The sequence below is a fragment of the Alligator mississippiensis genome, chromosome 3 (assembly GCF_030867095.1).
Source record: "Alligator mississippiensis isolate rAllMis1 chromosome 3, rAllMis1, whole genome shotgun sequence".
Classification (NCBI taxonomy): domain Eukaryota; kingdom Metazoa; phylum Chordata; order Crocodylia; family Alligatoridae; genus Alligator; species Alligator mississippiensis.
This window is the reverse complement of record NC_081826.1, coordinates 46179130-46195291: the sequence shown is the minus strand read 5'-3', so window position 1 is coordinate 46195291 and position 16162 is coordinate 46179130. Positions and strand designations below refer to the sequence as shown.

Here is a 16162-nt window from a genome sequence, read left to right as displayed (position 1 = left end):
ACCAGAAATTCTATAACCATCCCCACTCCATCAGACTGTCTCTTGAATACTCCAGCACCAACATTTCCTTTTTAGGCACTATGGTCACTATCCAGAATGGTAAAATACAAAGCACCACATACAAGAAACTCATGGACCAACATACATATCTGCAAAGAACCAGCAATCACCCTAAACATACAAAGAAAGCTGTAATATACAGCCAAACCCTCCAATACCACTGAATTTGCACTGAGGAGAACACCTGTGATTGTCACCTCACAAATCTCAAAAGGGCTTTCACTCAAGTAGGACACTTCTCCAGAGAGGTAGATTGTACTTTTGAAAAAGCCACCCGGATACCACATAAAGAATTGCTGCAGTGCAGAAAGAGAATCCCTGTGACTCACACCATTAGTTATGATGTATTATCCCTCCCTGGAACCTACATGGAAAATCCTCAAACAGTTGTAACCCATTCTAGAAGAAGCCCCAATTCTTAAAGAGATCTTCCCAGAACCACCCATCCTAGCCTTTAAACAAGCACTAAACCTTGCCAGCCTCATCACCAGAAGCAAACTTCCTAGGCCCAAAACACACTAAATGGATCCAGACCATGCCATGACATGAAATGTAAAACCTGCCAACACATCTCCACCACCCTCACAATAATGACACTCCACAACAGAACCATCACCATTCCTGGATCTTATACCTGCACCTCCAGAAATATTATATATCTCATAACTGTATTAATGCCCTGTTGGAAAATATGTAGGAGAAACCAAACAACAACTGCTCACCAGAATAAAATGCACACCGAAAATTTGTCAAAGATAAGAATACCTGTGAGGGCACATTTCTCACAAGATAATCACTCTCTCACCAAGCTCTCAGTTCTGATCCTCAAAGGGAACTCACAAAACACCTTTTGCAGAAGAGCCTACACACTTCACTTCATCAACCTACTGGATACAAAAAATCATGGACTAAATATAGACACTGGATTTATGTCACATTATAACCTGCCTGACATCTGATACCCTAGGTAACCTCTCTACTATTTACCAGCTATATCTTATCACCAGGTCTACATTTCCATCCTCTACCCACTACCTGTTCGTTGCGCACCCATTGACAGCCTCAATTTGCATTTTCACTGTCTGACAATCTTGCATGCTGACCTCTGGCTTCTCTTCTATCCCGTCCAGGAAAAGCACAAAACAACTGCAGATGCTTCCTCAGCCTGAAAAAGGGCGTTTGTACCCAAAAGCTTGCAAAGAAGAATTTTTCCAACTATTTCAGTTGGTCTAATAAAAGATATCGGATTTACCCAAAGAAACTTGTCTGCCTATGTCCTTAGATCAACATGGCTGCAACCAACAACCCCACAGACACAAACACACCCAAGCAAAGCATCCATCTGTATTTTACAAGTGCAAATTAAAGTACCAAATTAACAGGAAATAATCTTCAATTTAATAAAGAGATTAATTAGCTTTAATAAATGTAATTAGCTCTACCTAGAAGAGCAGCAATAAATATACAGCTATTAGCCTAAGTTATCAGCGAAACTGGAAGTGCTGGTGGCTTCTCCATGCTGCTGCCGCGTACCCCCTGGGGCCTTCCAAAGTACCCCCAGGGGTACATGTACCCCTGGTTGAAAACCCCTGCCTAAGTAAACAGAAATAAATATAAAGCTATAGATCCAAATTCCTTTCTGTAATAATTCTACTATGCCAGGCCCTGGGGTTATTGTTTTTGTGTAGTGAATTGACAGTTCCACGCAATATATTTTAAGTATGTTTACAGGCAGTGGAGAGTGGAAGAAATAGGTTTATAATCCAGAGAGAAAACGAAACCCCCAAAACTAAGTTTATGCTTCCTGCATAACTTACAGCAAGGGTGGGCAAAATGCAGCCCGGGGGCTGGATGCGGCCTGCCAGGCCATTCTATCTGGCCCACGGGACCCCTAAAAAATTTAGAAAATAAATATTAATCTGCCCTGGGCTGCCCGTCATGTGGCCCTCGATGGCTTGCCAAAACTCAGCAAGCAGCCCTCTGCCCGAAATAATTGCCCGCCCCTGACTTACAGCATTTATATGTCATGGCTGAGGTATGTGAAAGCGTGTATGGGAGAGACAGAGAAAAAATAAACTTGCAGCACAGCAGATGTTTCTTGACATGAAAATTAGAAATGACAATTTTGCCTGAGGAAAAAGAAACATTTTGAGAGAGCTCCAGTAACAGGAGTTTTGGAAGTGCTGGCTCTGTGCCAGAAAGGTGCAGGGAAGCAATCCTCAAGCTTGCTACAGGCCTCAAGACTATGACATCCATGTAAGTGGGACACTGTGGAGCATGATGAAGCAAAGATAGATGCAGCCTACTTCTCCCCACCTACTCGCTTTTTTCAGGTGATATGCCCCCACTTTTCCCTTGATGCCCCTTCCACTGTGCCCAAAAAAATGGTTCTGAGTTCCACTTAAGCAAGTTGTCTGCTGTTTCTCCTGAGCAGTAATACTTCAGTATGTTAGACTTCCCCACCACACTGCCCTGCAGTGCTAAGATTTTTGGATCAGCAAAATATTTCTAGTTTGGCTTTGTTCACTTTTCAGGATAGGATCTCATGTAATGATGTTACTACATTTCTAATTCAGAGTGTAAAGTGGAAAACCAGCTATACCTAAACTACATCCTGCCCAGTTACAGTAGTACACTAAAGCAGTGTTAAAAACCTGAAAAATGCTAATGTTAAAAACAAATATAAAGCATTTTCTTACACTGATGTAAAGCATTTTCTTACACTGATGTTCTAATGAACTTTGCTAGATGAACCTCTACTCTCTCCAGAATTCTTATTTGGCTTTGCACCCCTTCAAGGTTTCTTTTTCCTAAAGCAGAATTTCCCTCCTAATATCTTTACACTTACCTAGGAGATTTTGGCTTTGTTTCGAACTAGAATCCCTGTATATTTTTCCTTCTTCAGTATTTTATTACTAGCACTAATTCTGCTACATAATATGCATAAGCAATGCCCACATTCTAAATTAGTCACATTAGAAACTACATTTTAATCCCATTTTTTCATCTCCACTACCTAAAAATATATAGTGACTAACGGGGGGCTTCTTTGTTTACAGTGGCAAAACAATGGGAAACATTACAGAAGATGCAAAATATTATTATATATCTCTAAGACAGTAACTCCGACATTATGGTCATTGATAGTCCACAAAGATTTGGGTGGTCACATGGTGTAGGCTCTCCTTATTTCCACCTGCATAAACGCAGTTAAAATATATTAAATATGTTTGTCAGATTACATTTCCATGTAAACAGCATGCCTGCTACAAGGAAATTATGAAGGGGAGTGGAGATGGTCTACATGATAGCAAATGTCCAACAGACAGTTTTTAAAAAGATGGTCAACATTAACAAAAAGTTAAGGCCTCCTTTTCTTAAGTTGCCAGTCATTAATCAAAGAGCTGGCAACCTTAAAGCTTTGATCATAGTGTCCAAATAGATTTCACATATCCAGCTCAATGTGTATACAGACTTGTGTGTGTTTTTATTCTCTTCTCTTTTCTCTCCTTTTCTGTCTGTCATTGATATGCTGTGAGTTACGGAAAGGCTCAAATTAAAAAGCTTCATCCCAGCTCACCAGGCAGCTTCAGACTTGGTGTCCCAGCACGGTATCTAATGGAGTTGCAAAACACTGGAGTAATATAGAATGCAGTTTTAAAAAATCCTGAGGAATTTCTGCTGTAGCTTGTGAAAAATCCTGTCTTAGAAAACCACTGAAAAATGTTTCTCTCCACTAGTTTCACATAAATTAATACTACCTTAATCAATTGCACCCTTGTCTTCCTTCAAAATACAAAATAAGATACAAGCTAATGAAACATTCTTCTATTCTTATGAATGTCAAAATAGATGCATTATATCTCAGCATTTAGTAGCAGTTTATAGTTCATTATTTATGTTTCCCCAAAGGTTGGCCAGAAGACAACAACCAGTGGATGACCCAGATAAACAGACTCCAGAAACTGATTGACAGGCTGGAAAAGAAGGTGGGTATTTCTTTTCATCTGCTCTCTCTCTCATTCTCAGTAAAGGTTTCTGAAACAATATTTGAACCATAAATCTTCCTCCTACCATGGCATATTTGCACTGCTGTTCTGACTAATGACAGCAAATAGAACATCAGCTAAGTGAGCTAAAACACATTTTTCTTTGATCTTGCTCATTCTTATTTAATGATTTCAGAAGAACATGCTCCACTAAGTATTCACAACTGTTCTTGCCCAAGTTGATATATGTAGATGCATGTCTCATATTGTACATGCATATTCTGTATTTGTGCAACACACACTGGATGTATACACACAATATACATTGATATATAAAACCCATGTTATTCTATGTCAGTTAAGGCTGTTCTAAATATAGTGCATCTGACACAGACAATTATAGACAATATGGGGTAAAAAGAAGGTACCGGGTAACATGGGACCGCTGCAAGACACGCTAGGAAATCTGGTTGTCGCACCAGATGACAAAGCTAACGTATTTAACGATTTCTTTGCCTCCATTGTCCTGAGCCGGGATCGGGTCACCCCCCACCAACCGGAACTACCATAGGCCCCAGGGGAGGTGCACCCAGGCCTAAGGCCAGTGAGGATCTAGTCAGGGAACTTCTGGAGGGACTGGACGTATTTAAATCAGCTGGTCCTAATGATCTCTACCCCAGAGTGCTGAGGGAATTAGCAGAGGTCATTGCGGGACCCCTGGCATGGCTTTATGAGCACTCGTGGTGCTCTGGTGTGGTGCCAGAGGACTGGAAAAGGGCCAATGTGGTCCCCATTTTCAAAAAAGGGAGGAAGGAGGACCCAGGAAACTATAGGCCCATTAGTCTTACCTCGATCCTGGGTAAGCCTTTTGAGAGAATTATCCTGGCGTATGTCCACGAGGGGCCAGCAGGGGAGGTGATGCTTAGGGGCAACCAGCATGGGTTCATTAGAGGCAGGTCCTGTCAGACCAACCTGGTGGCCTTCTATGACCAGGTCACAAAATCCTTAGACGCAGGGGTAGCAGTGGACATAGTCTTTCTGGACTTTAGGAAGGCCTTTGACACTTTTTCTCACCCCATTCTCATTAAAAAACTAGGGGACTGTGGTGTCGATACCTACACAGTCAATTGTGTCACTAACTGGCTGGAGGGCCGCACCCAGAGAGTGGTCATAGATGGGTCTCTTTCAACCTGGAGGGATGTGGGCAGTAGGGTCCCCCAGGGCTCAGTCCTTGGGCCTGCACTGTTCAACATCTTCATCAGCGACTTGAACAAGGAGGTGAAAACCACCTTGTTCAAATTCGCAGACGACACTAAGTTGTGGGGGGAAGTGGGCATGCTAGAAGGGAGGAATAGGCTGCAATTGGACCTAGACAGGTTACAGGGGTGGGCGGATGAAAACAGGATGGGTTTCAACACTGACAAGTGCAAGGTACTGCTCCTGGGGAGGAAGAACCAGCAGCATACCTACAGGCTGGGAAACTCTGTTCTCATCAGTACAGAGGCAGAAAAGGATCTTGGAGGCATTACTGACGCCAAGATGAACATGGGTCGACAGTGCGGGGACACGGTCAGGAAGGCCAACCACACCTTGTCATGCATCCACAGATGCATCTCAGGCAGGTCCAAGGAGGTGATCCTCCCCGTCTATGCGACACGGGTCAGGCCGCAGTTGGAGCACTGCGTCCAGTTCTGGGTGCCGCACTTCAGGAGGGATGTGGACAACATGGAGAGGGTTCAGAGGAGGGCCACCCGCATGATCAGGGGGCAGCAGGGCAGGCCCTACGAGGAGAGGCTAAGGGACCTGAACCTGTTCAGCCTCCACAAAAGAAGGCTGAGGGGGGATCTAGTGGCTGTTCACAAATTAGTCAGAGAGGACCAGTAGGCATTGGGGGAGTCCCTGTTCCCCCGAGCACTACCAGGAGTGACAAGAAATAACATTCACGAGCTGGCAGAGGGCAGATTATACTAGATATCAGGAGGTGCTACTTCACTGTCAGGGCGGCTAGGACCTGGAACCAACTTCCAAGAGAAGTGGTGCTGACTCCTACCCTGGGGGTCTTTAAAAGGAGGCTAGATGAACACCTTGCTGGGGTCGTTTGACCCCAGTGCTCTTTCCTGCCATGGCAGGGGGTTGGACTTGATGATCTGCTCAGGTCCCTTCCGACCCTACCAGCATGAAACTATGAATTATACCATGAAATGTTCAGGATTTCTTAGGGTGGTATCTTTATTGAACTATGTCCAAGTTCAGGCATCTAACAGGAAAACTGTGCAAATAATGAGTTTTTGGGTTGCAAGCTAAACTAATAACTAAAAAAATCTATTTCTATGGCAAAGCAATAAAAAATACTTTCACATAAACCAAAGCGTTCTGCTTGACCCAAACTGAAATATTCTGCTTTGGTTTGTGCTTTTAGCTATATTTTATAAAACTATTTTGGAAATTATATTTAAAAACTAATTTGGAAAACAACAATTCAAAATGAAAAATAGAAACACAGAGCAATGAAATTAAACTGAAATATCAAGATCCTCCTGGAATATAATTACTTTTCTCTACATAGCTCTTCTTCCCACTTCCACCTTGAACCTTCAGATAATCATCTGTGCATCTTGAGGAAGCCACTATGGAATTTGCTCCTGGGCAATGTGCAAACACAAAGGCTTAGTTAATTCCTATGATGTGAGATGTGCTCGGAGAGAGGGGAGATTTAAATGGTGCCCGAACTCTGTATGCCTGCTTTTTGCAGAGGGGGGAATTTCATCTTTTATCTTGGCAGATAAGGTTCTTTGGGTAAATGTGATCTCTTTTATGAGACCAACTGCATAGTTGAAAAATTGTTCTTTACAAGCTTCCAGACACAAACACCCTTGTTCAGGCATAGGGAGAGTCTGCTGGTGTTTGTGTCCTCTCTTGGGTCAAATAGAAGCTTAAACCAAATGCCAAATGCAGTTCTATGAACATGCAAATGCGTGACAGAAAGTTGGTCTCATAAAAGATATCACATTTAACCAAAGAACCTTGTCAGTCTATACCTTAGACCAACACAGCTATAACCAACACCTTAGACCTTGACCTTTCAGATTTGTAACAGGAATTTAAACTTGTTTAGAAAATTATCCTTCAAAACAGTTAGGCTAAATATTGCCTTCATTTAGTTAATTGCCAGACATTCTGCAAAAGGTAAGAATTTTACTGACCTCTTGCTACCTTAAGTTGAAGTCCAACATAGCATTTATTACTGTTTTATGTTGTAATCTCCTTCTGTCTTTGTTTCCTTCCCCATTCCCCTACTCCCTTTCCTTGGAGAAGTTTTGCATGAGAAGTTTGGAGTCTACCGGAAATATAATTTTCTGCATGGTTGTCTCTCTGAATGGTCTGACCTGACAGATGAGCCATTAGAAATTATTTCTTCACAAATGTCATGACTTCCTATTCGAATGCAGCATGAGGGGCACAATTACACAGCAGTTGATGAGTGAAAGACATTTCACTGCTGACTTTACTCTGCCACATGCTGTTGGTGGCACTTCGGTGGATACCTTGTTTACTTAAATTTTGCATGCAGTGCCACATCTGCTATCTGCTTCCAGCCACCTGCTACCCAAGGTTAATCAGCCATTGCCCAAGTGTATCCATTTTTGGGAAAAAGAACACCTTTATTTTTCTGACACACAGAAACATGTACAATGTTCTGTGTACAATTGCTATTTGACACTATGGTAAGCCCTCATTTTCTAGAAATTTACCTACTTTTTATGTGTGTTTCTAAATGTGTTCACATAAATCAAAAGTGTGTAAGTGCACATTAAGCAGTAGGTATATAAAATAGGCACAATGTGAGATTAAAATCAGCCAAATAAAAACATTGGCTTCTCCAGAAGCAAATGTAGCAAAAACATTCAGTAACCAATTTACAACCACTGGCATATATTCTCCTCACTGCTGTGCAACTGCACTCTGGTGGATGGAAAGCTTCCTGGTTTGGATGGACTGGATGTGTTCAAGTCAGCATGCCCAGATGAGCTTCATCCGAGAGTACTGAAGGAATTGGCCAGTGTCATAACAGAACCACTGGCATGGCTGTTTGAGCACTTGTGGTGCTCAGGTCAGGTCCTGGAGGACTGGAAAAGGGCCAATGTGCTCCCTATTTTCAAGAAGGGAAGGAAAGGATCCGAGTAATTACAGGCCAGTCAGTTTCACCTCCATCCTTGGAAAGATCTTTGAAAAGATCATGAAGGATTGTATCTGTGGGAGTCCAGCAGGAAAAATAATGCAGCAGGGAAACCAGCATGGATTCACAGCAGGTAGATCATGCCTGACCAATCTGGTTTCATTTTATGACAGGGTCACAAAATGCTCAGATGCAGGAGTAGAGGTGGATGTCGTTTTCTTGGACTTTAGCAAGGCTTTCAATATGGTATCACATCCTATTCTTATAAATAAATTAAGATGTTTACAGGGTCCGGTGAGTGGCAAGTTGGTTTAGCGATCGCATCCAGAGAGTGGTAGTAGATGGGTCAGTATCAACCTAGAAGGATGTGGGTAGTGCAGTCCCGCAGGGTTCAGTCCTTGGACCTGTGCTCTTCAGTATCTTCATCAGTGACTTGGATGTGGGTGTAAAGTGTACTCTGTCCAAGTTTTCAGATGAGACTAAATTGTGGGGTGAAGTGCACACTCTGGAGGGTAGGGAACGATTGCAGGCAGACCTGGACAGGTTAGAAAAGTGGGCAGTACACAGTAGGATGCAGTACAACAAGGACAAGTGCAAAGTGCTACAGCTAGGGCGCAAAAATATCCAGCACACCTACTGGCTGGGAAGTGACCCTCTCAGCAGCACAGAAGTGGAAAGGGATCTCAGAGTCATAGTGGACTCCAAGATGAACATGAGTCATCAGTGTGACGAAATCATCAGCAAAGCTAACCGCACTGTATCATGCATCAGCAAATGCATGACAGATCCAAGGAGGTGATACTTTCCCTCTATGCGGTATTGGTTAGACTGCAGTTGGAGTACTGCATCCAGTTTTGGGGACCGTACTTCAAGAAGGATGTTGATAGACTCGAGAGGGTCCAGAGGGGGGCCACTCATATGGTTAGGGGCTTACAAGACAAGCCCTATGAGGAGAGACTTAAGGACTTGGACTTCTTCAGCCTCTGCAAGAGAAGGCTAAGAGGTGATCTTGTGGCTGCCTATCAATTCATTAGGGGGACGCAGCAAGGGATCGGACGTGCTCTGTTCACCAGGGCGCCTCTTGGGGTAACAAGGAACAATGGTCACAAACTGACAGAGAGCAGATTTAGGCTAAATATCAGGAAAAATTTCTTCATGGTAAGGGTGGCCAAAATTTGGAATGGGCTTCCAAGGGAGGTGGTGCTATCCTTGGGGGTCTTTAAGAGAAGGCTGGATAGGCATCTGGCTGGGGTCATCTGACCCCAGCACTCTTTCCTGCCTAGGCAGGGGGTCGGACTCGATGATCTGTTGAGGTCCCTTCTGACCCTAGCATCTATGAATCTATGTATGCTAACAGTTGTAGAGGATTTCTGATAGCCTAGTTTCTCTGGACACATTTAGCATTTACTTATTAGTAGACTGACTTGCCCATTATGCTATATGTGAATATAATCAAGACCAATTTCTTTTGTGTAAGGCTGTCATTATGACAGTTCATTCCAAATGACCACATATGCTGCCTTGCAGCTTCTATGTATCACCTTGGTGTGGAGGTTTTGTTAAGTGTAATGCGTCAATGTGACTGAGTAGATTTATCACAAATTTCAAACGGATTTCTCTCTAATTAATGTATTTGAAAACAATACATCTGTATAAAGATAATAGTAAATTCCATTCAGTCAGTAGCTTTTCAACAGGCACTGAAATGTGCGAAGTTCAGTAAAAAAATGTTAATTTAACAAGCTGAAAGGGCATAGCTCAAAGTTTCTATTCCAAGTTAAGATACAGCAGAATCTGGGCTGGAATGGTGTGTTCAACATAATGCATAGGTCAAATCTTTAGTACTGTCTATAGTTAATATATGTATTTATATTCCTTTTCTCTAATCATAAGGATCTAAAACTTGAGCCACTAGAAGAGGAGGTTTTGGAAGGAAACACAAAATCTGTAAGTATTGTTCAAGGATAAAGGGTATATACTGCAGGCAATAGGCTGATATCACCAAGCTACTTTTTAAGCGCTAAGAAGCTGTTCTGCAGCAGAGCACCAGGAGCAGAAGGTGATGATGAGACAGAACAACTGGGCATAATGACTAGCAAAGTAAAACTTTTTTTTTAGTTTTGTTTTCAAATGATGCGAGCCAACAACTCAGCTTTCCTGAAAAAAGTATCATGAAACTACAAGGACATGGGAAAACACTTAGTATTAGAGATAATAAATAGTAACGCTGAAGAAATTAATTACACATTCAAAAATGAATCTAGATTATGAGTAGGTCTCTGTCAAAATTAAATTCACCAAATAAACTGGTGTTTCTGAATGCAGGGCTTTGATACTAAAGGCAATCCTTAAATCAAATATTTATGAAAAGTGATGACCCATGAAGGCACTTAAGTAATAGAATTATACAATGAAAAACACTTGCAAGAAAAGATCAAATGAGGCATGTGAGCCTAGAGAGATGGCTTGTGAATAGCAGCATAACTAAGACAGGGTGACTGGGGCAGCAGCTTTGGGCACTGACTTGGAGGTGGGGGAGAGGAACAAAAAAACAGAACCCAAGAGCTGCTGCTGGCCTGGGTGCCAATCTGCCCAGTTATGCCTCTGCTTATGAAATAGTATAAAGTTAGGGTGATCAATGGGACTGCCATGTCAGCAATCAAGTCAGGAAGGGTTCAGGGCCTGAACTAAAAATTCCATTATGCCAGTTAAGGAAAAGCATTGTTACTTAAAATACATCATAACTAAAGCCTACATGTTCCAACATGACTTACCATACCGGTAACTCCTAATACCAGATTGTATCATGAATTCAACATGAAACTCACATGGCTTTTTCCAGTTACAATTATTCCTTACATTTCTTCTACTCATCAAGGTTATTCATTCTGTGCACTGGTGAAAACCAACTGTTTAGGCAATGTATTACCTCAGTTATTATTTTCAATAAGCCACTTCAAAAATTACTGTAAGTACATCAAGGTACTATAAATCTATAGAAAGTTACCTTTATTTTATTTACCTTTACAAGGATCTGAACATAAAATGAAACAAGAAATATCCAGCTATTTCTTTTCTACCATCTTTATGTCCAATTGTATATCTGAAATAGCCTGACATAAGTGGCATTCTTTAAATTTACTGTTCAGTTTGTTATATAATTGTATTACTACTTGGGCTCCTGGGCTATTACAGGCAAAGGGTTGTGCTAGCAGATCAGTGCGCCATGCATCTAAATCTGAAGGCCTGGTTTCAAATTGCAGATCTGCTTGTATATTGATTCATCTTTTGAAAAAAATTGACTTGGCTTATTAAACATTTCAAGAAATCATTCTTAACAACCTACTGAAGGAAAATGCTGGTCCAAGGTTTGGACAAGCCACAAAGTGCTGCTACATGGATCAAAGTTTTTAAAGCCTTCCTTGGAGGCATTGGGTGTTGGCTGCAGCCAAGGCTGGGGATTTTAACTAGTTTGAATCCTTGTCCTGCTGGGACTTAAACCAGGAGGTTCCTGGATAGAGGGTCTTAGCCCTCCACTCAGTTGGATCAATTGCCATAGCTGTGGTCAGGAAGGAATTTTACCCCATGATCAGATTTGTATGGACTGTGGAGGTTTTGCCTTCCTCTGTAGCAAGAGGCATGGCCCTCTTTGTGGGATCTCTTGAGCATATTAACCTTTACAGTAGCAGGACATTGGCCACCATAGTTCCCCTGCTTCATCTGTGGCAGGTTAGGGTGTTATGTCTTATGCTGTGTCAGAGTTGACTCTAGTTTTGCTAAGTTAGACAATGGATTTTTATAGGATGGTTTGGATAGGGATTTTCCTGCCTCAGGCAGGGGGCTGGACTAGATGGCCTACGGTAATCCCTTCTAGCCCTATTTCCTCTATAACAGTGGTTATCAGCCGGGGCTATGCGTACCCCTAGAAATACTTAAAAGGGTCATAGAGCGTACACAGGACAGATGTGGCTGATAAATGCCACGTGCATGCGTGCATGCAGCTGCAGTGCAGCACACAAGTGGGGAGGAGCACAGCCCGGCCACATGGAGAGAAGCTGGGTCTGACTGGTAAGTCTTTTGTGGGGGAAGAGGCATGGCGGGGGCAGATTGAGGCCCCAGCGGTGGGGGAGGGAGTGGGGCTGGGTCAGGAGCTACCCAGCCAGGGTGGGGGCAGGGTATGGGACTGAGTCGTGCAGGGGGAGTTGCAGGGGGCAGCTCTAGCTGCTATGCATACCCCTGGGAGGGCATGAGGGGCATGTGCCCCTGGATCTGCGTACGGGGGAGGGCGGGCTGCCAGTGATGGCTGGGGTGGTGCCAGGCTCTGCCCAGCGGGGGTAAAGGAGGGGGGCTGGGCCAGGCTGCACTTGGGACAGGTGACAGCGGCGCTGAGAAGGGAGTTGGGGAGCTACAGCAAATTCTGGACTTGCTGCAGCCTCTCCTGTAGCCCCCTCCCGGTACTGCCACCACCCGCCCTGAACACAGCCTAGCCCAGCCCCCCGCCAGGAAGAACCCGGTCCTGCCTCGCACACAGATCCAGGGGCACACACTCCAATACCCTCCCAGGGTGCGTGCAGGGTGAGAGGTGCCCCCCGTGTGTCGCCTGGCCACACAGCGCCTGCCCCAGCCCCACTCTCTCCCTCACCATGGGGGCGGGTCTACGCAGGAAGCTGCAGCCACTCCAGTATTTGCCATAACCCTCACCAACCCCACCTCCCAGCGCTGCTGCTGCCCTCCCTGAACACAGCCCAGCTCAGCCCCCAACCAGGAAGAGCCCAGGGTTGCCCCATCACAGCCTGCAGCTGCAGCCCACCCCACCCTGCCCCACCCCATGCATATTTGGGGGCACACATCCCCCATGCCCTCCTGGGGCTGCGTAGCGGTGGGAGCAGTCCCTCCTCCTTGTGTAGCTCTGTCTTGTGCCCTGCCCTAGCCCCACTCCTGCCCTCACCACAGGGGCCTCAATCTGCTCCCCCCCCCCAAAAAAAAGAACAACAAACAAATATAAAGGGGTACAGGAGTTGAAACTTTGAGTCCAAAGGGGTATACTTATTTTAAAAGGTTGAAACCCCCTGCTCTATTATGCTATGAAAAAATGGGCACTGGTTTGGGGGGTTTCATTCTCTGAAGACTGTTTGACCAATGTCACATGCTGCAACGATAACAAATAAATAGCAGTTTGAGATTTTATTTAGACACACATCTACTGGACTTCTTTTTAAATAATAGAATTGTTTACTTTGGTCATAGGTTTTACAGAAGTTGTTGTTTATAAAAGTTATATTTGGGGCTCAACTGGACTTGAGTTTCCTTTTATACTTCCTATAGAATGACAACCATTTGAATATCCTGACTGTTGCACTTCATCTTTTGATCTTCATGGTATATTACTATTATTTTTGCATATGCATAAGTTGGATATAATTGATATCACTAACTTAGGATACTCACTTTGAGAAACCTAAGATTTTTACAACACTCATAACCCCAATTAAATTTGATGGGTGCTGAGATGCTCATGCTGCCAAAAGTCAGGTCATATAGTTTTCAGCTTAGACGCTCCCCATTTTTCTTAGTTTAAACCATAAGAAATTGATAGGAGGCATATGACAATACTATTGTGATACTATTTATATCAGCACATCATGATCGTTCAGCGTCAAATGTCTGTGGTAGAAGAAGAACTGGAGGAATTCCGACTTGCTCTGAAACAGTATGCGGAATCTGCTTCTGCCCACGCTGGATGTTTGCAGTAAGTACTAAGTCATTACCATGGTGTGGTAAAGACGAGAGAGATTCTGCTTAGCACTATGAATGTGCATGTTTTCTTGAATGACCTCCAAGTGGGGATGGATTATGTGTTAATAAAGAAACGGTTCCACCAATCACCTTTGTGACAATTCATGATCATCTTCCCTTCTATAAAGCTGGATAGTGCACGCAAGAACAGATAGGAAAGGACAAACAAAACCAAGAAAGTTTAAACCCTATCAGATATCCTAGTACTCAGTGTGAAGATCTGGGGACTCTGAAGTTGTGGACAAATACTGAATCATTTATATTATTAATATTACAAAAATATATTGAGAGAATTACTCAGTTAATAGATTTTGGCCAGCTCTTCTCTTCAAAAGAGGCAGTAAGGTAAAAATGAGATCCAGTAGTGAAAATAACTATTAATATTGCTAGGATACTGCAGTCTCTTTGGGGACTCTTCAGATACCTCCCTCCTAAGTGACAATACTCCTTGGGACCTCCAGCTCGCTGGCTTTTCAGGCTGCCTGTCCAGGGGCCAAATAATTCATGGGGGCCTCCCTGCTCATTGCCTTCAAGATTTTGAAAAATCATGTTACATTGCCTGGCAGCCTGCAAAATCTGTCCCATTCACAATTAGGAATGAAAAAAAAAAAAAATGAAGAAAAACAGTTTTTGTGATTTTTTTTTTCCACAGAATATATCTACTTAGTGGTTCCTTTATTTACCATGAAATAAGAAATGAGAGTTGATTCAAGAATTAACAAAAGTTGAGTGACAATTTAAATTTCAACAGTCTGTGAAAAAGCTTCTAAAATCTAATTAGAGATTATTCAACTCTATTAGTGTTTCAAAATGGGTAAACAAGATGAAATATTCTTGCATTTTAAACGGCTGTTTCCTGGCCTTGTTTACAAACTTACTCATATCACCCTCAAGTAAGAAGACATGAGCAACAGAGATTATAAACAAGGATATAGCAATCTATGTATAGAAATCAGGTTGGCAAAAGAAAAGAATGGCCTTCCTTTAACTCTTTGGTAGATCTTATGGACAGGATGTATTAACTACATGGGCCAAGAGATGGAAAAGCAGATATGAATAAGCATCTACTAGAAAAATGATAGTACCACAAACCAAAATTTAGGAAAATTGAAATGTATACCTTGTATATGAATAAGTCTAAACTACTTGAGAATGTAATCTACAGAGCACATAATTATCTATTATCTAAAAAATAGATAAATTTCCTGCAATATTACAGATTATATTCAGTAAGCCAGTGGTGCCACCTACTGGTCACTTTATGAGTATTATGTTTTATTCTGTTATATGTAGTTCCTAACTACTTATTTGTATTGTGTGATATGCTTTCCTTCATTTAGCAGGAAATAATATAACCAATAAATCATGGAGACCCATTATACCATAAGATACCATCTAAGCCCAGTTTTCAAATACAGCTAATTACATTTCCAGTCTCACATTTGAATGTTCGGAATGGTACATAAATAGCCTATTTTATTTCAGCATCTGAATAAAACAACAAATTCTGCTAATATTTGCATACTTGAAAGCTGGCCAAAAAAAAACAGACAATACAGTTGGAATTTTTTTACTGCTTTCTGGGATTGTGGGCACTGTCAAGCAGAGGTTGCCTCTATGGTATTAGTACAGTAACTAGCATTCCACATCTGGATTCTACAAGTGCTATCACAATAAAAAAACAATAGCCATGAAAAAAACTGATTAAACAGTTTTAGTAGCTGCCAGTGATCATTTCATCTCTATGCACTGCCTAGCTGTGTGCTTTCACGGCACTCCGGTTCTGACCTACTTTGATATATTTCTTACATTTCAAAGACAGCAACCAAAGTAATTCTTCAGTGTGATTTACTACACAACTGTGCTTCCTCTCTGTGGACTGTAGTGCCATCCACAAGCAGAGAAAAGTCCTACCCTTCTTTCCTCCTTGTGGAAATCCCTATACCAGTGATTTTTAACCAAGGTACGATAGCACCCTCAGATGCCATGAGATCTCCTTACAGGTTCCACACAATATTAGTACTGTTAGGTATGTAAACACCTACACATGATTGAGAAGATAAACTCAAAGATGTCAATCCATGCCGTCAAAAACATTCTGCCCTGTTGTGATCTTTCTGAGTTCTTTGTAACAGAATTG

General features: G+C 42.4%; 2 protein-coding genes across 7 annotated transcripts in view; one reads left to right on the top strand and one right to left on the bottom strand.

Annotated features, from left to right (window-relative positions):
* C3H8orf88 (chromosome 3 C8orf88 homolog) overlaps positions 1 to 16162 on the bottom strand; it is a 242820-nt gene that overhangs the window by 181566 nt on the left and 45092 nt on the right. The gene's annotated exons all lie outside the window — the stretch shown is intronic.
* The window catches only part of NECAB1 (N-terminal EF-hand calcium binding protein 1), a 135935-nt gene that overhangs the window by 113804 nt on the left and 5969 nt on the right, over positions 1 to 16162 (top strand). Inside the window, exons 8-10 of the mRNA XM_006266692.4 lie at positions 3973 to 4049; positions 10120 to 10173; positions 13863 to 13975. Coding sequence (XP_006266754.2) covers positions 3973 to 4049; positions 10120 to 10173; positions 13863 to 13975 — 244 coding nt within the window. The remainder of the gene's footprint in view (positions 1 to 3972; positions 4050 to 10119; positions 10174 to 13862; positions 13976 to 16162) is intronic.